General features: G+C 42.1%; 1 protein-coding gene across 1 annotated transcript in view; it reads right to left on the bottom strand.

Moving 5' to 3' along the window:
- Nucleotides 1-22638, bottom strand: part of WDR27 (WD repeat domain 27) — a 525006-nt gene that overhangs the window by 473687 nt on the left and 28681 nt on the right. Inside the window, exons 7-10 of the mRNA XM_088448950.1 lie at nucleotides 4402-4472; nucleotides 4109-4229; nucleotides 3125-3233; nucleotides 641-744 (exon numbers count right to left, since the gene is read on the bottom strand). Coding sequence (XP_088305076.1) covers nucleotides 641-744; nucleotides 3125-3233; nucleotides 4109-4229; nucleotides 4402-4472 — 405 coding nt within the window. The remainder of the gene's footprint in view (nucleotides 1-640; nucleotides 745-3124; nucleotides 3234-4108; nucleotides 4230-4401; nucleotides 4473-22638) is intronic.

The following is a 22638-nucleotide window of genomic DNA, read 5'->3' as shown; positions in this document are numbered from 1 at the left end:
CCGGAGAGATAAGTAATATTATGGGTGCAGGGTGTGCGGTGCCAGGCCCTCCTGGACCCAGGGGCCCGTGTTCACCACACACCCTGTTATAGATACGCCCGTCTCGTGCAGCCAGTTGCAGTCCGGGCCCCGGGGTCGCTGCTAGCAAGCTCTGACGTGACCCGCCAAAATCACCAGAGACGTTACTGGTGTTGCGGCCCGGCAGAGGTAGACAAAGTCGCAGTGTAGGCATCTTAATACACTCTGCACTACTATCTCTAAAACATAGAAATAAAATAAAACATAAAATTAAAGCTTGGGACTGCTTGACCAGTCCCCCTGTTAAAAAGGTGCGTCTGAATCCTGCCGCACCAAACGTACAACTGAAGGCCTGTGGCTGGGGTATATATGGAGGAGGACCTGGGGCGTCCTGGGAGCTGAAGAGCATAACTGTTTGGTGCCTGGATAACTCCAACCACATTACCCCCATGGTATCCCTGTGGATCCCTATGGACCCTGAAGAAGAAAAATAATTTATTTTTATATTTAAAAATATGCTCTACAGTTCATAAGAAACAACTGACACAAAAAACCTTTTCGGTCTGAGAAATTGTGTTCCCTCTATACTGCATCATAATGAAAAGTTGTTGCAGCTTCCTACCTTCAAAATGAACAACAGCTTCCACTTCAGATGTAGTCATATTGATTAAAATCAGATCCGTAGAACTGCCTACCCAGAGATGTACAGGATTTCCCAGGAGCAGCCTGAAAAATGATAGTTGATGCTTTATTACAATATATAGAGCAACAATTACTTCAGTTTCATGAACTTAGCAATTCTCAAGGGCAGACATTTATCAATTGTCGGTTTAACAAAATCTGTTTTTTTGGGGGGAGGGGGAATTGGTTGTGCTTTACTTAACACCATTAATAGGCAAATCATCATTTAATTAGCCACAAAAGGAAAAAAATGTCATACATCTCACTCACGATGGGCCTGATTCTGAATCACATGTAAAAGCACACGCAGCAGGATCTATCGGTTGTCTCCTGTCTGCGAGTTTATGCAAATGGCCAGCAAACTCCTTTCCTTTTGTACATTCAGGAGGCCGAATGTGCAAAGACTGAGACACCCACTTATAGTACCTGTGCTCACTGTAAATCCGATTGGTGTCTCCTTATACGCCACTATCGGTTGCACCATCAAAACTTTTACCAGCCCCATGGCAGGTGTAGTGTCTCAGGCCCTGATTCAGAGCCGGACGCTCTGACAGAGTGCTCGCTCTGAATCAGGGCCGTCCCTTCTCCTTTTTGGGCCGCTCGCATAGATGTGGTTGACCACCCACAGCTATAGCGAGCGGCCAAAATGATGGTTGCGATGGTCAAGACCATCGCGACCATCGGGCTTGCGATGAGATCCTGCGGTAGGGTCTCGCTGCCGCAAGTCCAGGAGTGCATTTGGCTCTATCAAAGCCAAAAGCACTCCCACTGACATCACTAGTGATGTCAGTGGGGCCGGACCCAGATGGTAGGCGTTCCCATGGGAACGCCTCCGTCTGAGCAGCCACGCCCCTGGCACGCCCGCCAAAGGGGGCGTGCTGTCAATCACCATCGACAGCACGCCCCCTTTGGTGCGAGACCCATAACGACGGCTTGGTCGTCGTTATTCAGGTCTCGCGCATGCGCACGACGGAGCCGCCTCCGTCGTGTGCATGCCACTTGGGCACCATCGACCCGCTTGCGAGCGCTCAGCGCTCGCGAGCGGGTCAGAGTCAGGCCCTCAGTCTGTCCGTGGCCTCCAATGCTGGCGTCTGTGCATCTGAAAACGCAGCCTCTTGCATTGACACGCCTGCTGCACTGCCCACTGAATAACCCAATTTTGCATGCACTAGTAGCCACCTCCCAGTCACCGACCAGGAACGCCCAGCACTTTTCTGAAACCATCTAAATCGATCACAACAGCATCTTTGTGCATACACTCGGTGTAACGCATGTTTGTGCAACTGAAAATAATCGCTCAACTACGTGGACAACAGCATATCGTGCGGATTGCGTGCGGCTCTGAATCAGGCTCAATGTCAGAAATTGAAAGTAGAATAGAGGAAATTACTGAAGGGCAAAATATCAGTGTCCACAGTCAAGAATGCCTGAAAAGAGGCATAGAAATGCATTGCCAAATGAAATTAATACAAAAAAAAAATGTTTTGTGCTGTCAGTCAATCAATAATTAAATATTTTTAAAAAGCCAAAATACTGGTGTGGAACTATAAGTCCCGAGAAGCCCTGGCTGCCTTTGATTGCTTGGAAATGCACATGCTGGCACTTCTGGAATAATGTCACTGTAATATTTTTCTGCTTTACCGCTAGTTTCATTGTTTTCAGTGTGGCTAATATCAGTAACTGCTCAGCCAATCACAAGTGGCCAGCATGTACGCATTGCTTGTAATTGGCTGAACTTTTCCCATTCTATTTTGGAAATGCATCTGTTCACTTTGAAAAAAATTTTATTCTAATGAATGTGAATAAACAGTGATTTTAATAGATTGAAGAGCTCTTGGAAGTAATTATTGATTAGTTTATGGTGATTTTATTTGCTGAAAAATATCCCATAGCTAGATCTACCACCGAGAGTAGCTCTAAGAGCAATATACAGGTTGATTACAGTAAGTAATAATGCTAGTTAACCAGTTAACATTACTCTTTAAAAAAAGACCCATCGCATATGCATGTATATATGGATACCACATTCACTTCTCCCTAGAAGTACATACCATCCATCCATTCCAATTTGACAGGACAGTCCCGACTTCAGCTGGACAATGCCAATTTGAGGGGACTGTCCCATGATTTGTACAATTGTCTCAATCTGCGGTAAGTGAAGAGATATTTCTCCCAACACATGCAGTGAAAGCAAATGCCTCCAGTGCATGCAGAAATAAAATTGTATTTTGCTTAGAATGCCCATTGGAGGCATGGCTAAATCCACTGGTGTCATGGTCACGTCCCCTATGACGCACTCTTGTGTGCATAAATGAAAAATGTCAGGAAATAAATTGGCTGCTCTAGTGATTAACAAGTTTAAAAAATATCTAAAGAAGGCTAAGCAGTAAAAACATCAGAGGCCTCGTACAACATAGAAACTTACATGTCACATTCCTGCTTATCTTTTTCATATTTCTGTATATGTAGTATAGGAAGGCCAGAATCTACTACATCACAAGGACTCTTATCCATGGAAGGCAATTTCATTTTGTCTATAAATATTGGGAACACATAAAATATATGTCACAAAATGAAACAGATATGATGTTTGCAACTGCATACGCCACACGGTACTCTTAATGCATTTGTGCTTGGAATGATGCTCTGATAAATTATGTATTATGAAAATAACAGCTAACAATCAATGTATGTATATGGCCATCTTCAGATGGCAAAAATTGCACCTGCCATTGGGGCTGGTGCAAGCTTCAATGCTGTGACCGATGGTGCGCCTAAATACGCAAAAAAACAGGATAGCATCACTGCCAGTGAGCCGCTCAGTATCGGTTGTGGCATTAGCATTAACATGGAAAAAGACACAGGCGTGTCTGCGTACACCTCTGAATCTGTGCACAGTACATCAAGCATGATATCGATCATAATCACCATATGACAGTGCATCTAGCAATTGATAATATTATACAGGATAATGGGGAACATTTTTGATTGTTAATGTGAGCCCTGTGTTTAGGAGTAGAATACAGGGATGTTTTATACCAAGATGACAATCATTATGTGGACACAATAATGTTGACAGGTTCCCAATGTCGACAATTAGCTTGTCGACATTATCCATGTCGACAATTATAATACAATTTAACACTGACTGCAGCCTAACCCAAATGCTCATATGTTCATGATGTCAAATGGTTCAGAATGTCAACATATTCGTTCAGAATGTCGACATGTTCATAATGTCAATATGCAGAATGTCAACATTATGTTAATGTCGACATGTACAGGGTCGATGTGTTGTTGCATACTAGCATTATGAACATGTTGACATTCTGAACTATTTGGCATTACAGCGTAGATATTCTGAATGTCGACAATATGACTGCATACGGTATAAAGCATAGCATATCACCTGGTATGCCAGAGGGCCTGGATTTTTCCATAATCCTGCAGAATCTGAGTTTCTCCTTTTGAAGGTTGATATGACAGAGACCTCGAAAATTGTGTCCCTTTGCCAAGCTGAAGGATCTTATCTGGAACAAAGAATTCACAATTTATGGGTATGTGCTGTCTTACTTGGCGATGTGTTATTGGCAATACTCAAAACCTTTACATGAAATAATGTAGCTCTGAGATATCCATATGCTCTAAATGTAGGTAGGTTTGTATAAACTGGTATGAATAATAAAGAAAACTGCATTTTACCATCCCATCGGCACAACCGGTAACCAGCAGCTCACTCCCTGCATCGATATACATCTTCAGAAGTGGAAATGCTGTCAAAAAAATGTAAACATTTTTAAATTTAAAAAAAATCTCTCTATATAATTATTAATATATAATTAACATTTAATGCAAAGTGAATGTGAGCTATCTTAACTAGCATTTTTCTCTATTAGATTTTTAAACTTAATGTATTGTAGCCATGACGCCAAATATGTCAGTTCCTAATTAACGTAATTTTGTGCACAAACACTGTACCCCAGAAACAAATGACAAGAAAGCCGATGGGAAGCAATAAACCATTAGAAACGCTGCACCCTTTGGTCCTACATCTTTCTGGTGCACACATGTAGCAGGTCTGTGCAAATCCCAGTTACTATGATGACCTTGTGACCGGAGCACATCTCTGTCTATTGTTGCTGGTACTACATCTTTCTGGTGCACACATGTAGCAGGGCTGTGCAAATCCCAGTTACTATGATGACCTTGTGACCGGAGCACATCTCTGTCTATTGTTGCTGGTACTACATCTTTCTGGTGCACACATGTAGCAGGGCTGTGTAAATCCCAGTTACTATGATGACCTTGTGACCGGGGGACACATCTCTTTCTATTGTTGCTGGTACTACATCTTTCTGGTGCACACATGTAGCAGGGCTGTGCAAATCCCAGTTACTATGATGACCTTGTGACCGAGGCACATCTCTTTCTATTGTTGCTGGTCCTACATCTTTCTGGTGCACACATGTAGCAGGGCTGTGCAAATCCTAGTTACTATGTGATGACCTTGTGACCGGAGCACATCTCTGTCTATTGTTGCTGGTACTACATCTTTCTGGTGCACACATGTAGCAGGTCTGTGCAAATCCCAGTTACTATGATGACCTTGTGACCGAAGCACATCTCTGTCTATTGTTGCTGGTCCTACATCTTTCTGGTGCACACATGTAGAAGGACTGTGCAAATCCCAGTTACTATGTGATGACCTTGTGAACGGGGCACATCTCTGTCTATTGTTGCTGGTACTACATCTTTCTGGTGCACACATGTAGCAGGGCTGTGCATATCCCAGTTACTATGATGACCTCGTGACCGTGGCACATCACTTTCTATTGTTGCTGGTACTACATCTTTCTGGTGCACACATGTAGCAGGGCTGTGCAAATCCCAGTTACTATGATGACCTTGTGACCGGAGCACATCTCTTTCTATTGTTGCTGGTCCTACATCTTTCTGGTGTACACATGTAGCAGGGCTGTGCAAATCCCAGTTACTATGATGACCTTGTGACTGGGGCACATCTCTGTCTATTGTTGCTGGTCCTACATCTTTCTGGTGTACACATGTAGCATGGCTGTGCAAATCCCAGTTACTATGATGACCTTGTGACCGGAGCACATCTCTTTCTATTGTTGCTGGTACTACATCTTTCTGGTGCACACATGTAGCAGGGCTGTGTAAATCCCAGTTACTATGATGACCTTGTGACCGGGGCACATCTCTTTCTATTGTTGCTGGTACTACATCTTTCTGGTGCACACATGTAGCAGGGCTGTGCAAATCCCAGTTACTATGATGACCTTGTGACCGGAGCACATCTCTTTCTATTGTTGCTGGTCCTACATCTTTCTGGTGCACACATGTAGCAGGGCTGTGCAAATCCCAGTTACTATGATGACCTTGTGACCGGAGCACATCTCTTTCTATTGTTGCTGGTCTTACATCTTTCTGGTGTACACATGTAGGAGGGCTGTGCAAATCCCAGTTACTATGATGACCTTGTGACCCGAGCACATCTCTTTCTATTGTTGCTGGTAGTGGACTGCTAATGACAGCTCTTGTCTGCATTTGCTGACAAGTATTAGAATATTTTCCCTGCCATGTCAGCTCTAAGTATGGTCTTATTTATAATACAGTATGTTACTCCTGTACCCAGAGCCACTCTCATGTGTTCACTGAAAGCCCTGGTGACATTAGTGTAAGTAAACATTCACCGTACTGCAGTTCTGGCCACAATAACAGGGCAAGCATGTCATGGTGCTGTATCTTTGCAGCAGTTATAGCTGGGAACCTGGTAATTGTTCTTGGACTGTATACAGCAGAGGAGAAAGAACAGTCATGGAGTTACGCAATGTGGAGACATCAGCTATGTGTAATGATGGGGGGTGGGCACAGGCACAGGCTGGCAAAATGTGATGTTTAATATTTGGGTTAAATACAGGTTGACCTATGTTAGGTATGATGTCTTTTTACCTGCCACTATACAGCAACAAAGGACGTCTCATCAACATGTAGTATAAACGCTGAACCAGCGCAATTGCCACGGAGGCAGATTAACAGTTTTTAAGTTAGTAGATAGAAAATAAATAAGCCTGCACTCGGTTTTACCCATCTCATATATGGTACCAGCAGCGTGGCAATATTAATGCCATAAATGTATACAAAACAGAAAAACTTTTGCTATCGGTGCTAACAATAATATACTGCAAATCTATGTATGTGTGCAGCAAATAAAACCAAGGCGATTTTGTCATGATTTGATCAAAGCATATAAGCCTGCAGCCCTTCTTTTTCTGTAGGTCCCTAACACTAGCATATATGCCCACCACACCATTACATTGTAGTTACATGTAGTCACCTCCTAGATACAGAGGGACACATCTATACAGGGGGTGGCTGTTAGCCACACCCAACTAGGCCTTTTATAGAAAATGCCTGCTGGAAAATACAATGGTAACAACCTGCACAGTGCTTAAATAAGGAGCCAAAAATATAAACTGATTCGCAGTTCATCCACCATCCGTTTAGTACGTAAACCATCGGGTTTACATACTAACCCGAATAAAGCATATAATCAGCATGCAAGCACCTGTGGGGCGAGGCCCCCTCCTCAAAAATGGCTCTTGCTGCAGTGACGGGACAAGACAGACCACTTTGCTGGGAGGGGGACCACTGACTGCGTCAGGAACAGGTAAGTGTAGCGGGGAGGAGCAAAACTTGTAAGATATAATTAAATAAAAACAAATACTAAAAGTATGAATAAACTAAATTCAGTTAAATTAAATGCAAATATCTACCTTTTCCCCATTAAAAATCCTTTCCTGAAACAGTCCATATGGAAATATCAATTAAGTAATGCAAATAGTTGCAACACCATATAATATAGCAGCCACATTAATAAATTAAGCAGTATCATCTGGAGAGTTATATCCACACACATCTGCTGGTAATCATCATCATCATCATCATCATGTCTTCAGCTTTCCAGCAGCAGCATCAGACATGCCTCCTAGCAGGTGTACTGTACATGTATCTGCACACAGCAGCATCAGACATGCCTCCTAGCAGGTGTACTGTACATGTATCTGCACACAGCAGCATCAGACATGCCTCCTAGCAGGTGTACTGTACATGCATCTGCACACAGCAGCATCAGACATGCCTCCTAGCAGGTGTACTGTACATGTATCTGCACACAGCAGCATCAGACATGCCTCCTAGCAGGTGTACTGCACATGCATCTGCACACAGCAGCATCAGACATGCCTCCTAGCAGGTGTACTGTACATGCATCTGCACACAGCAGCATCAGACATGCCTCTTAGCAGGCGTACTGTACATGTATCTGCACACAGCAGCATCAGACATGCCTCCTAGCAGGTGTACTGTACATGTATCTGCACACAGCAGCATCAGACATGCCTCCTAGCCTGGGCTGCCATCAGAAATGATGGGGCCCGGGACTGACAAAAATAAACAGGGCCCCCACCGGGTAGGGGTGGTGGGGCGTGGCAGAGGTGGGTGGAGCTACACCAGGGTTGGTACACCAATTTGTTTAAAAAGCCAGTTTAAAATGCTGTACAGCAATGTTGATTTCTGATTTTATATTTAAGAAAAAAAAAAAAAATTATATATATATATATATATATATATATATATAATATATATATATAATAGAAAGAACCACATAATACATTGAAAAAACCAGATCCTGGATCCACCTACCATGCCAGACAGGGCTGGCAAGACTAGGAGGGGGACATAGAAGGCTGGCTGGACTAGTGAGGGAAGCACAGTGTAGAGAAGGCTGGCTGGCTGGACAGGGAAGGCTGGCAGGACTAGGAGGGAGACATGGAAGGTTAGCTGGACTAAGGGGGAAAGCACTGGGCAGGGAAGAATGGCTGGAACAGGGGGGGGGACAGGGCAGGGATGGCTGGCTGGACTGGGGGGGGAGCACAGGGCTAGGTCAGGGATTATGATATAGTACTAGTAGTCTAGTGTACCTGTAGAATTTCTTCAACTGGCTGCGCCAGTGCAGCCAGCCAACCAGGATCAGTGCCGAGAGAGAGCACTACTGCCAGAGCCACCCCTGGCAGTAGTGCTACACCGGTGGCGGCATTTCAAATATGGCGCCTGCTGCGAGCCAATCACAGCTCGCCGACCGGCAGCCAATCAGGATCGGCCGCTTCTGATTGGCTGCCGTTCCGGCAAGCTCTGGCCAGCTCGAGGCTGGCACCATAAATGACATGCCACAGATGCTGTATATCAATTAACTTCTAGGTGGCTGCCAGCGCAGCACCGCTGCGTCCGGGCCCCCCTCTCCTTCAGTTCTTTCCGGGCCCGGGACTCGAGGCCCGGCGGTCCCCCCCTGATGGCGGCCCTGCTCCTAGCAGGTGTACTGTACATGCATCTGCACACAGCAGCATCAGACATGCCTCCTAGCAGGTGTACTGTACATGCATCTGCACACAGCAGCATCAGACATGCCTCCTAGCAGGTGTACTGTACATGCATCTGCACACAGCAGCATCAGACATGCCTCCTAGCAGGTGTACTGTACATGCATCTGCACACAGCAGCATCAGACATGCCTCCTAGCAGGTGTACTGTACATGCATCTGCACACAGCAGCATCAGACATGCCTCTTAGCAGGCGTACTGTACATGTATCTGCACACAGCAGCATCAGACATGCCTCCTAGCAGGTGTACTGTACATGCATCTGCACACAGCAGCATCAGACATGCCTCCTAGCAGGTGTACTGTACATGTATCTGAACACAGCAGCATCAGACATGCCTCCTAGCAGGTGTACTGTACATGCATCTGCACACAGCAGCATCAGACATGCCTCCTAGCAGGTGTACTGTACATGTATCTGAACACAGCAGCATCAGACATGCCTCCTAGCAGGTGTACTGTACATGCATCAGCACAGAGGTCATAGTTGCAATTATGTGAACATGTCCTAACTATTCTCTGTCTGTAGTCGCTCCCTCCTCATCCCATTCATACACTCTGCCTTTACTTGTGCGCATCTGAAATATAGAACTGTATAATTTATACAAATAAAACATACGAATGTCCACTCCTACATGCGCACTGTCTCATGTACTTTAGCCTACTCTTTAATCCATCCTACTATCTTTGAGTAACATACAAAGATTTGGAGTTTCTGAAATAATTTATTTTGGGATACCATACCAAATACCTTGCTAAAATGTATATAAGCTAAATCTAATAATCTACTTATCACTTTAGTTACAAAGGGGTCTACGTACATAGGGCTGATTCAGCAGAGGACGCAATTCTGCGATTCATGCAGATCATGTGATTATTTGCCTGAGCGTGCGTCACGATCGCTTGGCGATTAAGTACACACATAGGAATCAATTGCAAATTGAATATCATGTGGTCAGCGCTTGGGGCAGGTAACGGGGGATTAGGTGAGCGCAGGCGTGTCTGTTTAAACGCTGTTTGGTGGGCATGCATAAATTAGCCATCGCGTTTGCTTCCAAAGCATAAGACTTCTCTGCATGCGAGAAGACCTGCAGTATTTGGGATAGGCAAGACCTGCCGCAATGGCCACATGGGTGTCCGGATCTGCGTCGATGTTACAGATGTTTACGCAGGTACGCAACGACGGACGCAGATAAGGCGGTAGCAGTGGGTGTCCCTAAGCCCAGGTAACCTTTCAACTATTAGCATATTTTCCCAGCTGCATTCCATATGAAATCGCAGCTAGCGTCCTCTGCTAAATCAGGCCCTAAGCCTTGCAGAGAGATAAAGTTCTGGTCACGGTCATTTTTCAAACACAGCCTGTAAAGTGACCAGTTAGCTGATTGGTTGGCACTTTATCTCTCTCCAAGGCTTAGTGCTGCATTCAATTAGCGGCAAAAAAAAAAAAACGCAATATTCTTTCATTACCCTTTGGACACACCTCCTAATGATAAATTACCGGGAAAAAAAAATTGTAAGTTGCATATTTTGGCAAAAAATAAATAGTTGAAAAAAGACATAGAGCTATTTTTTTTCCAGGAAATCAATGTTCCACGTAAATTGAGGGTACATTAAAATGGGTGCAAGTATATTTTCACATCTTAAAAACGCAGTTTTAAAAACCGCCTGATGCGACCGCGTGCGATGTTTAAAACACTTGACGCATCCATACCGCCCCCAAAAAATCAGACCCAATACGTTAAAACCATTTTCAACTATTTTTTTTTATTTCGCCCAGAATTTGCGCTGTCATTTTTCACCAAAGTGTGCAACTTACGAAAAAAAAATTTGGTAATTTATCATTAGGAGGGGGGGGTTTCCAAAGGGTTCTGAAAGAAATTCCCACATTTTTAGCCAAAAATAGGGATTTTGCATTTTTTTCTCTCCTGGTTTTGGGAAAAGTTTCCTCCACTTTTTTTTGCCTGTTGCTGTTCTCGGCTGTTTTTTGGCGAAAATTTCGCAGTTTTTAAAAAATATTTAAACCGTCTGTTTTCGCCAATGGCGAATAAAAGGCCGTTTTCAGTACTAACTGAATACAGCCCTTACTATATAAGACCAATGAGTCACATAAACTGCCATTTTGTATAACTATGAACTAAAATATAAAAAATACACCTAAAAAGAAACTAGTATGTGTTTTGCATGTAAATATATTTTTTGTTTTGTTTATTATTAACTAAATCTCCCAAACAGCTGAGTTATGTGACAGGCTTTTATCTGTGAGAAAACAAAATAAATTCTTTAACCTTGCGTCTGTATCAGCAGCTATGGACCTCTAAATGGGCACACCCACATCCCAAGAAAACAACTACAAAATATAAACAAGAAGAGGTATTTAAGCGCTAACTGGTGGTATAAAAATAGATATGGTATTGTCCCTATGTGCAATAGATCCGGTTCTGTATGGTCCTATGTTCCCGGATAATTGGATATGAACTTACATTAAAGTTCTGTCCCGAATGTACACAAAGGTATCTTTAGAGGAGCTGCAAGGTCAATGTGCAACATTTATACTAGCACAAAGAGAAAGCAGTGCCGAAAAAACATGCAGACTGTGGTCTCTATTAAAATGGAGTAGTAACTTTAATTGCATTTAATGTCAGGATAAACCCAGGATCCCTTTGCTGCTCCGCAACTGAGCAGCACTCTCATTTGTTGCTGCTACGGATTGTCTAACTGGTACTCCAGCTGGAACTATGAGGTGGGAGCAGTGCAGGAGACTGGTTGGCTGTATACTCCCTGCTGCTGGCAGTCTCTCTACTCAGATCACAGTGCTCTGCCTGATATATACACTGTATCCCAGGCTGCGGCTACATAGACAGCTGGAACTTGCAGGGCCGGTTTAACAATGGGGCGGGTGGAGCTACAGCTCCAGGCCACCCCATGACAATAGGCCCACAGGACCTACTGCAGTACAGGCTGCGCTGACAGGAGAAAAAAAAGTTTTTCCTGTCACTACCACAGCGTTCAGACTCCCCGTCCATTCTGCTGTCAGAATCATCATCCCATTCCACCCCTGAAGTCCCGCATACCATCGGGCCTGCTTGTAGCTCCGCCCCCGGACAGTCTGAAACTCCGCCCCCAGGCTGGCTGGCAGTCTATTCTGAGGTGCAGTAAGCTCCGCCCACTAATCGCATTAAGCCCCGCCTCCTTATGCTGTATACTCCGATACTCCGGGATGCCCAAGCTGTGCCTGCTCCTGTGTCTTATAAAGCCCCGCCCATTGACCCCTTACCCCTCCTTGGCAAATGAGCTGGGACACTGCAGCCAGACACTAGTAGTCAGAAAACTCATGAAAGTATACATAACCAGAGGTGGGTGTAATGTCTGTGTGTGTCTATCTATATCTATCTATCTATCTATCTATCTATCTATCTATCTATCTATCTCATATCTGTCTCTCTATCTATATATTATGTGTTTATAACATATATGTATGTAAATATGTATGTGTGGATATAATATATATGTGTATGTATGTAAATATGTGTGTGTATGTATATATATATATATATATATATATATATAAGGCAAATGTTAGGTCGCACTCAAAACTTGTGCACTAGTGCACGGATCACAGAATTTGTAGCAATAAGCCCAATAGAGGGCAAAAATCCAGCACACCTTTTGTAAAGAGTAACATGAAAAAATATTCAATGTTTAAAAAAATCACCATCAGGGTATAATAGCAAGCCATAAAGCAGTATAATATAAGGTAATACTCAGCACATCTAGGTAATGTACAGCCTCCATAGGGCCCGGGGAGACACACTCTGAGCCCGGATGGCCCCAACAGCTGTTTCGGGTTACCGTCCTAAGGGAACCACAAAACAATATTGAGCCCATGGCCAGTTAAATACCCATCACCTTGATTGTGAGACAACTCACCTGTGGAGCGTCATCACCAGCGTCACACCACCGCCGGAACACCGCCGTCTCCATGCCACATGCTGTAAGCAAGCTCCGTCCGTCACACCGGAAGTGGCGTCAGACGGAACCAATCTGCACTAGCCAGGCCATGGGGAAGGCATCGGGGTTCCCAGATCGCAGGAAGTGACGCTCGCGGACCTCACACAGCCAAACAAAAATGTAAACAAAGCACAAACATGTGACTTTGGACACAAATAAATGTCCAATAATACATCAAAGTTTATCAAAACAAACATCTATTAGGACTAATGGACCAAGTGAATGACATCTACAATACACATACATAGAGATACATAAAAACAAACAAAAGACATTTGGCATATAGCAGACAGCGCTGGCTTGCTGGATAGTGTATATCCACAAAAATATAGGAGAACCTGCATTAGGCAAATATAATATAGTGGATAAAGGATGGGCTGAACCAGTATTATATACTCATAAACACATATCAAGTACTGATTATTGACCTAGATAAGGTGCAAATGTAAATTCTTCGTTTAGTCCATGGGGAACCATGGTTCCAAGCTTGTAGATCCATCTGCATTCTTGTTTCAAGAGCAATTTATCTCTATTAACACCCCTGCGTAGCGGGGGCACATGTTCAATGGGCATAACAAAGAAGTCCTTTAATGAATGACCCTCTTTGACAAAGTGTCTCGCCACCGGTGGAGTGGCTGATTCCAATTTCACATAGGCTTTCCTAATCGAGGATCTGTGCATTGCTGTTCTTTCTTTCAACATACGAATTGTTTTGCCCACATACATTTTTTGACAAGGGCATATAATTTCGTAGGTGACATATTTCGTATCACAGCTCATGCGATGTTTAAGAGGATATATTGTTCCTTTCGTGGGATACACAAACGTATTACCAGTTTTCATATTGCTACAATTCACACAACCGGTACATCTGAAGGAGCCTTTCTGCAATCTTAGCCAATTATTGGCTGTATCTCCCGTGGAGGCAACATCGGAGCAAGAGACTCTCTCTTTCTGGTTATTACTCCTTTTATAGCAGAACAACGGTTTATTTTTACAAATGTCCTTCAAGACTGGATCCGTTTGAATAATGTGCCAGTGGCGCAATATGGCTTTTTTTATTACCCCTGAGGTGATCGAAAATGTGCTGGAAAAAATTAATCTCAAATCTTTGTCCTCTTCCCTAAGGGACGGTTTTAACAGATCCTCTCTTTTTAATAGTTTGCATCTTTCAATGGCTTTTTTGATTTCTCTCGGTGGATAACCTCTTTCAATAAATTTGTTACCCATATTTTCCAGGGCATCCAGCAGGTCACGTTCATCGGAAGTTATGCGTACTACTCTAAGTAATTGAGAGTACGGTAAACCCTTCTTGAGCGGTGCTGAATGGAAACTGGAGGCCTCCAATAGCATATTCTTGTCGGTAGGCTTCCTAAAAAATTTTGTTGAGATTTGCCCATTTGAGACCATAACACAAACATCTAGGTAGTCAATTTGTTCAGTACTGAAAGCGTAGGTGAATCTAATAGATCCAGGTAGCTGGTTCAAGCCCTCCATAAACTCCCTGAGAGAGTTCTCACCCCCAGTCCACAGCATGAAAAGATCATCAATAAATCTCACGTAAAACAAAATAAAACGTGAAAAATGTGGGTTAGCCAAAATGTGTAATTTTTCAAAACAATACATAAACAAATTGGCGTACGCCGGGGCCATATTAGACCACATTGCCGTTCCTTTCAACTGTAAATAAAAAGCGTTATTAAACAAAAAATAATTCTTATGTAAATTAACTTCCATCAGTAACAGCAGAAACTCAATAGAAGGACCCATATACTGTGGACTGGAGGTCATAACCTCCCTGACAGCCTGCATTCCCTCAGTATGTCCTATGTTCGTATATAGACTGGTGACGTCTCACGTCACCAATAAACAATCATGTGGTAGCTGGCCAATGGAGGACACCTTACAAAGAAAGTCGGAGGTATCCTTTAGGAAATAGGGTGTGCTCTGAACAATAGGCTGTAAGTAGTAATCTACATACTGCGACAAACTTTGGCAAAGTGATCCACGGGAACTGATTATGGGTCTACCAGGAGGTTGTATAAGCGACTTGTGCACTTTTGGTAGAATGTATAGTAGTGGTATTTTGGGGAAGTCTTGTTTCAAAAAACGAACAGTATGATCATCAATCCAGCCATTAATATGACCCATTTGGATTATTGAATCTATCTCTCTTTTGAACTTATCTGTAGGATCAAAAGTGAGACGTTTATAGCAATCAATGTCTGCCAATTGACGCATGACCTCTTTAACATAGTCCTCGTAGTTCATAACCACAATTCCCCCACCCTTATCGGCGGGGCGAATGACAATTGAGGAATTCTCACGTAGTTGTTTAATTGCTAAGTTCTCGGATTTAGAGAGGTTGGAATGATAAATTTTAGCTTTTTGTACAGCGGGTAAGGTATCAGACTTAACAAGTCTCATAAAAGTCTCTATAGAGGCATTGGGTGAGGGGGGATCGAAGGAGCTAGCGACTTTAAAGGGACTTTTGGTAAACTCCTGATCTCCCTTTCTAGCAAAATAGTCCTTAATTCTTAATGTCCTGTGAAAACAGTATAATTCCTTCTCATAATCAAAACTGTGTTGTCTAAAGGTCTGAACAAAAGATAGGCCTATAGAGAGCACAGATGTCTCCTGTTCAGAAAGTACATGATCAGACAAATTAAATATAGTTACCTCTTGGGTCCCTTGTATCCTCCCCCCCGTTTTTTTGTGTTTGTACCCACCCCTCCTGCACTTCCTTCCACCCGTTCTTTTGAGGTGCCCCTTGTGTACATTCTCTCCCCTAAAAAATGACTCCTAGCCCCTGGGTTATCTGAATCACTTTGCGAGGTGTCTATATCAGTAAATTGCATTTCCGCTCTTCTACGACCCCCACCGACATTTCGCCAAGGACGTCTAGTGACCTGGCTCACAAGCCACGGGTACACTTTCGAATCTTTATAATCCTCCTTGACTTTTTTATATTTAGTTTTTTTGAAAAATAATAAGTCAGCTTTAAATTTATTAATTGTGTTCTCCAATTTGGCCAGCCAATCCACTCCATTATCTCCTTTTAACACTTCCATACCAGCAGCCTCGCATGTTGCTATATCCTTTTTCACACAATCTATGTCACAATTAACCTGTTGCACTACCAATACCATGAGGTCCAGGCTACACTGGTTTAAAATCATGCACCATTGCCTGCAGAAATCTTTGTTGTTACGTCCCAAAGTGGGCTGGTTGCGAATCCTAAATCCTCTTGGTATAAGTCCCTCCTTGTGGTATGGTGATAAGGTCAAGCCATGCAGTTCTAATTCCACCAACCTTTTACGTAATTTACTTAAATCTGAGAAGGTTTCAGCTGAGGAATCCACATCAAAGGCTAATTGTGAGGTGTTTGTAAACAAGATTTTAGATATATCTTTGTCCAGAAATCTCTTGGTCCCCATAATCTCTCCCATGTCTTGTTCCATAATGAAATGGACGTAATCTCACAATTCTGAGATGGAAAACGGGGTAAAACCCTCACAGTCAAATAGTCCAAACTTGAACAATAATAATTCAAAACTTAAAAATTAGATTTGTACAATGGGAAGATACCGATATCCCATACTTGGGTATTAGACTACCCAAAAATATTTACAATCTATATTCTTTCAATATTAAATATGTTATAGACAAAGCTATTAAAGAATTGGACGAATGGCAATATCTACAATTATCTTATCTAGGTAGAGCAAACCTTATAAAAATTATTACCTTCCCAAAACTATTATATCCTATACAGGTATTACCAATAGTATTAACTAAAGCGGATATTAAACGGATTGATGCGGCTTTTAGACAATTTATATGGAAAAATAAGAGACCTCGCATTAGTCTACAATTGTTACAACGAGATAAATCGGAGGGGGGAATACATTTTCCAAATATGGAAATATACAATCAAGCAGCGGTTTGTAGACAGATAAAAGATTGGATATCACACTCCAGTATCTATTCTAATTACTAAATAGAGAGATCATTTCTTGAAAATACTGAACTAATTAGTTTCTTACATTTAAACAAATCTGAAATCTCTAAAGATGTATTAAGTAATCCCCTACTGATGTCGGTATGGTCGGTTTGGCATACTGTTCGCAACAAGTGGAAACTAAATACCTCTTTCTCTTTGTTTCTTCCGCTACTGGGAAATATTAATTTTCAGAATGGAATGGCCGCCTCCCCTTTTAATTTATGGGATACTAACGGTTTAAATAAAATTCACCAGCTTACAAATCCAGACACATATCGAGTGCTTCCTTTTTCTCAAGCACATATTAAATTTCCTTTTATACAAGTTCATAATCTAGCCTTTATGCAGGCACAACATTATATAAATAAAGTAATTTCCTATTTATCTCCCATGGACTGGACAAATCGGTTAGACACGGCTCTTCAAACCCCAGAAATTTCTAAAGGAGCCATATCCTTATTCTATAAAATACTGAAAACTCCTTATTACTGCGGTTATTATGAAACCGGTATAACTCGTTGGCAGAAACACTTCCCGGATCTTAGCGAATCAAAAATTCTAAAGGCACTTCTATATTCTAACAGAATTCTTAATGCAATCACATACCAAGAGATGTTTTTCAAATAATTTTACAGGGGTTATGTATCTCCATCTCGTAGCCATTTGATAGGTCTCTCTTCTTCCTCCAACTGCCCAAAATGCACTAGCCCTGAAGCTTCTCTCTATCACTGTCTATGGGATTGTATTTCTATTAAAAGATTCTGGTACCAAATAAAACAATTTGCAATCTCAGAGTTAATAAATTATCTACCATTGACCCCTGAATGGGCTATTTTTGGAATATTAACAACAGATTCTAGAATTACATCGGGATGTCGAAAACTACTCTTGATTCTCTCGGCCCTGTCGAGGAAATGCATACTCCAGCAATGGATACATTCTTCCCCCCCAACCATACAAATGTTCAAAGAAAAACTTTTTAACACTTTTAAAATGGATTGGATGGAAACATCATTACACAAAGAACAAAGAATACAAAAATTCTTTGAGATTTGGGAATCCGTTATTGACAATCTGAGTATAATGATTAAACAACAAATTCATAAATGCTTCCGAAGAACTTTATGGTATGAAACTAGAGTTAGAACCTCCTATTCAACTTAATTGAAGTACTTGATTGCGAATTGTGGATGAGGACTGCAGATGATCTTTCCCCCACCCCTTCCCCCCCCCTTTTTTTTTTTTGTTTTTTTTTGTATTGTTCAATTTTCTATATTATTTAACTTTATTATTTTTGATCAACAATAAATAATATAAATATGTAATATGTCTCATATACGTAATAAATTATGTATTTTTCATATCAATAAATGTTATTGTATCAATGTTCCAATGTTATAACATGTATAACTAAAATGTTTGAAAACCCAAATAAAAACATATTGGAAAAAAAAAAAAAATTAGATTTGTAAGCGTGGTGCAACCCATATACATAGTCAATGCATATAGATAAAGGCAAATGTTAGGTCGCACTCAAAACTTGTGCAGGAGTGCACGGATCACGGAATTTGTAGCAATGAGCCCAATATAGGGCAAAAATCCAGCACACCTTTTGTAAAGAGTAACATGAAAAAATATGTAATGTTTAAAAAAAATCACCATCAGGGTATAATAGCAAGCCATAAAGCAGTATAATATAAGGTAATACTCAGCACATCTAGGTAATGTACAGCCTCCATAGGGCCCGGGGAGACACGCTCTGAACCCAGATGGCTCCAACAGCTGTTTCGGGAACCACAAAACAATATTGAGCCCATGGCCAGTTAAATACCCATCACCTTGATTGTGAGACAACTCACCTGTGGGGCGTCATCACCAGCGTCACACCACCGCCGTCTCCATGCCACATGCTGTCAGCAAGCTCCGTCCGTCACACCGGAAGTGACGTCAGACGGAATCAATCTGCACTAGCCAGGCCATGGGGAAGGCATCGGGGTTCCCAGATCGCCGGAAGTGACGCTCGCGGACCTCACACAGCCAAACAAAAATGTAAACAAAGCACAAACATGTGACTTTGGAGTAACAACAAAGATTTCTGCAGGCAATGGTGCATGATTTTAAACCAGTGTAGCCTGGACCTCATGGTATTGGTAGTGCAAAAGGTTAATTGTTACATAGATTGTGTGAAAAAGGATATAGCAACATGCGAGGCTGCTGGTATGGAAGTGTTAAAAGGAGATAATGGAGTGGATTGGCTGGCCAAATTGGAGGACACAATTAACAAATTTAAAGCTGAATTATTTAAAAAAAAAAACTAAATATAAAAAAGTCAAGGAGGACTATAAAGATTTGAAAGTGTACCCGTGGCTTGTGAGCCAGGTCACTAGACGTCCTTGGCGAAATGTCGGTGGGGGTCGTAGAAGAGCGGAAATGCAATTTACTGATATAGACACCTCTCAAAGTGATTCAGATAACCCAGGGGCTAGGAGTCATTTTTTAGGGGAGAGAATGTACACAAGGGGCACCTCAAAAGAACGGGTGGAAGGAAGTGCAGGAGGGGTGGGTACAAACACAAAAAAACGGGGGGGAGGATACAAGGGACCCAAGAGGTAACTATATTTAATTTGTCTGATCATGTACTTTCTGAACAGGAGACATCTGTGCTCTCTAGAGGCCTATCTTTTGTTCAGACCTTTAGACAACACAGTTTTAATTATGAGAAGGAATTATACTGTTTTCACAGGACATTAAGAATTAAGGACTATTTTGCTAGAAAGGGAGATCAGGAGTTTACCAAAAGTCCCTTTAAAGTCGCTAGCTCCTTCGATCCCCCCTCACCCAATGCCTCTATAGAGACTTTTAAGAGACTTGTTAAGTCTGATACCTTACCCGCTGTACAAAAAGCTAAAATTTATCATTCCAACCTCTCTAAATCCGAGAACTTAGCCATTAAACAACTACATGAGAATTCCTCAACTGTCATTCGCCCCGCCGATAAGGGTGGGGGAATTGTGGTTATGAACTACGAGGACTATGTTAAAGAGGTCATGCGTCAATTGGCAGACATTGATTGCTATAAACGTCTCACTTTTGATCCTACAGATAAGTTCAAAAGATAGATAGATTCAATAATCCAAATGGGTCATATTAATGGCTGGATTGATGATCATACTGTTCGTTTTTTGAAACAAGACTTCCCCAAAATACCACTACTATACATTCTACCAAAAGTGCACAAGTCGCTTATACAACCTCCTGGTAGACCCTTAATCAGTTCCCGTGGATCACTTTGCCAAAGTTTGTCGCAGTATGTAGATTACTACTTACAGCCTATTGTTCAGAGCACACCCTATTTCCTAAAGGATACCTCCGACTTTCTTTGTAAGGTGTCCTCCATTGGCCAGCTACCACATGATTGTTTATTGGTGACGTTAGACGTCACCAGTCTATATACGAACATAGGACATACCGAGGGAATGCAGGCTGTCAGGGAGGTTCTGACCTCCAGTCCACAGTATATGGGTCCTTCTATTGAGTTTCTGCTGTTACTGATGGAAGTTATTTTACATAAGAATTATTTTTTGTTTAATTACGCTTTTTATTTACAGTTGAAAGGAAGGCAATGGGGTCTAATATGGCCCCGGCGTACGCCAATTTGTTTATGTATTGTTTTGAAAAATTACACATTTTGGCTAACCCACATTTTTCACGTTTTATTTTGTTTTACGTGAGATTTATTGATGATCTTTTCATGCTGTGGACTGGGGGTGAGAACGCTCTCAGGGAGTTTATGGAGGGCTTGAACCAGCTACCTGGATCTATTAGATTCACCTACGCTTTCAGTACTGAACAAATTGACTACCTAGATGTTTGTGTTATGGTCTCAAATGGGCAAATCTCAACAAAAAATTTTAGGAAGCCTACCGACAAGAATATGCTATTGGAGGCCTCCAGTTTCCATCCAGCACTGCTCAAGAAGGGTTTACCGTACTCTCAATTACTTAGAGTAGTACGCATAACTTCCGATGAACGTGACCTGCTGGATGCCCTGGAAAATATGGGCAACAAATTTATTGAAAGAGGTTATCCACCGAGAGAAGTCAAAAAAGCCATTGAAAGATGCAAACTATTAAAAAGAGAGGATCTGTTAAAACCGTCCCTTAGGGAAGAGGACAAAGATTTGAGATTAATTTTCACCTCAGGGGTAATCAAAAAAGCCATATTGTGCCACTGGCACATTATTCAAACGGATCCAGTCTTGAAGGACATTTGTAAAAATAAACCGTTGTTCTGCTATAAAAGGAGTAATAGCCTGAAAGAGAGAGTCTCTTGCTCCGATGTTGCCTCCACGGGAGATACAGACAATAATTGGCTAAGATTGCAGAAAGGCTCCTTCAGATGTACCGGTTGTGTGAATTGTAGCAATATTAAAACTGGTAATACGTTTGTGTATCCCACGAAAGGAACAATATATCCTCTTAAACATCGCATGAGCTGTGATACGAAATATGTCACCTACGCAACCTATATATATGTCAACCTACGCAATTATATGCCCTTGTCAAAAAATTTATGTGGGCAAAACAATTCGTATGTTGAAAGAAAGAACAGCAATGCACAGATCCTCGATTAGGAAAGCCTATGTGAAATTGGAATCAGCCACTCCACCGGTGGCAAGACACTTTGTCAAAGAGGGTCATTCATTAAAGGACTTCTTTGTTATGCCCATTGAACATGTGCCCCCGTTACGCAGGGGTGTTAATAGAGATAAATTGCTCTTGAAACAAGAATGCAGATGGATCTACAAGCTTGGAACCATGGTTCCCCATGGACTAAACGAAGAATTTACATTTGCACCTTATCTAGGTCAATAATCAGTACTTGATATGTGTTTATGAGTATATAATACTGGTTCAGCCCATCCTTTATCCACTGTATTATATTTGCCTAATGCAGGTTCTCCTATATTTTTGTGGATATACACTATCCAGCAAGCCAGCGCTGTCTGCTATATGCCAAATGTCTTTTGTTTGTTTTTATGTATCTCTATGTATGTGTATTGTAGATGTCATTCACTTGGTCCATTAGTCCTAATAGATGTTTGTTTTGATAAACTTTGATGTATTATTGGACATTTATTTGTGTCCAAAGTCACATGTTTGTGCTTTGTTTACATTTTTGTTTGGCTGTGTGAGGTCCGCGAGCGTCACTTCCGGCGATCTGGGAACCCCGATGCCTTCCCCATGGCCTGGCTAGTGCAGATTGGTTCCGTCTGACGTCACTTCCAGTGTGACGGACGGAGCTTGCTGCCAGCATGTGGCATGGAGATGGCGGTGTTCCGGCGGTGGTGTGACGCTAGTGATGACGCTCCACAGGTGAGTTGTCTCACAGTCAAGGTGATGGGTATTTAACTGGCCATGGGCTCAATATTGTTTGGTGGTTCCCTTAGGACGGTAACCCGAAACAGC

Source organism: Taudactylus pleione, unplaced genomic scaffold (genome assembly GCF_031769625.1).
Source record: "Taudactylus pleione unplaced genomic scaffold, aTauple2 ptg000473l, whole genome shotgun sequence".
In the NCBI taxonomy this organism is placed as follows: Eukaryota; Metazoa; Chordata; class Amphibia; order Anura; family Myobatrachidae; genus Taudactylus; species Taudactylus pleione.
Note: the sequence above shows the minus strand (reverse complement) of the source record. Positions and strands in the feature narration are given on the sequence as shown.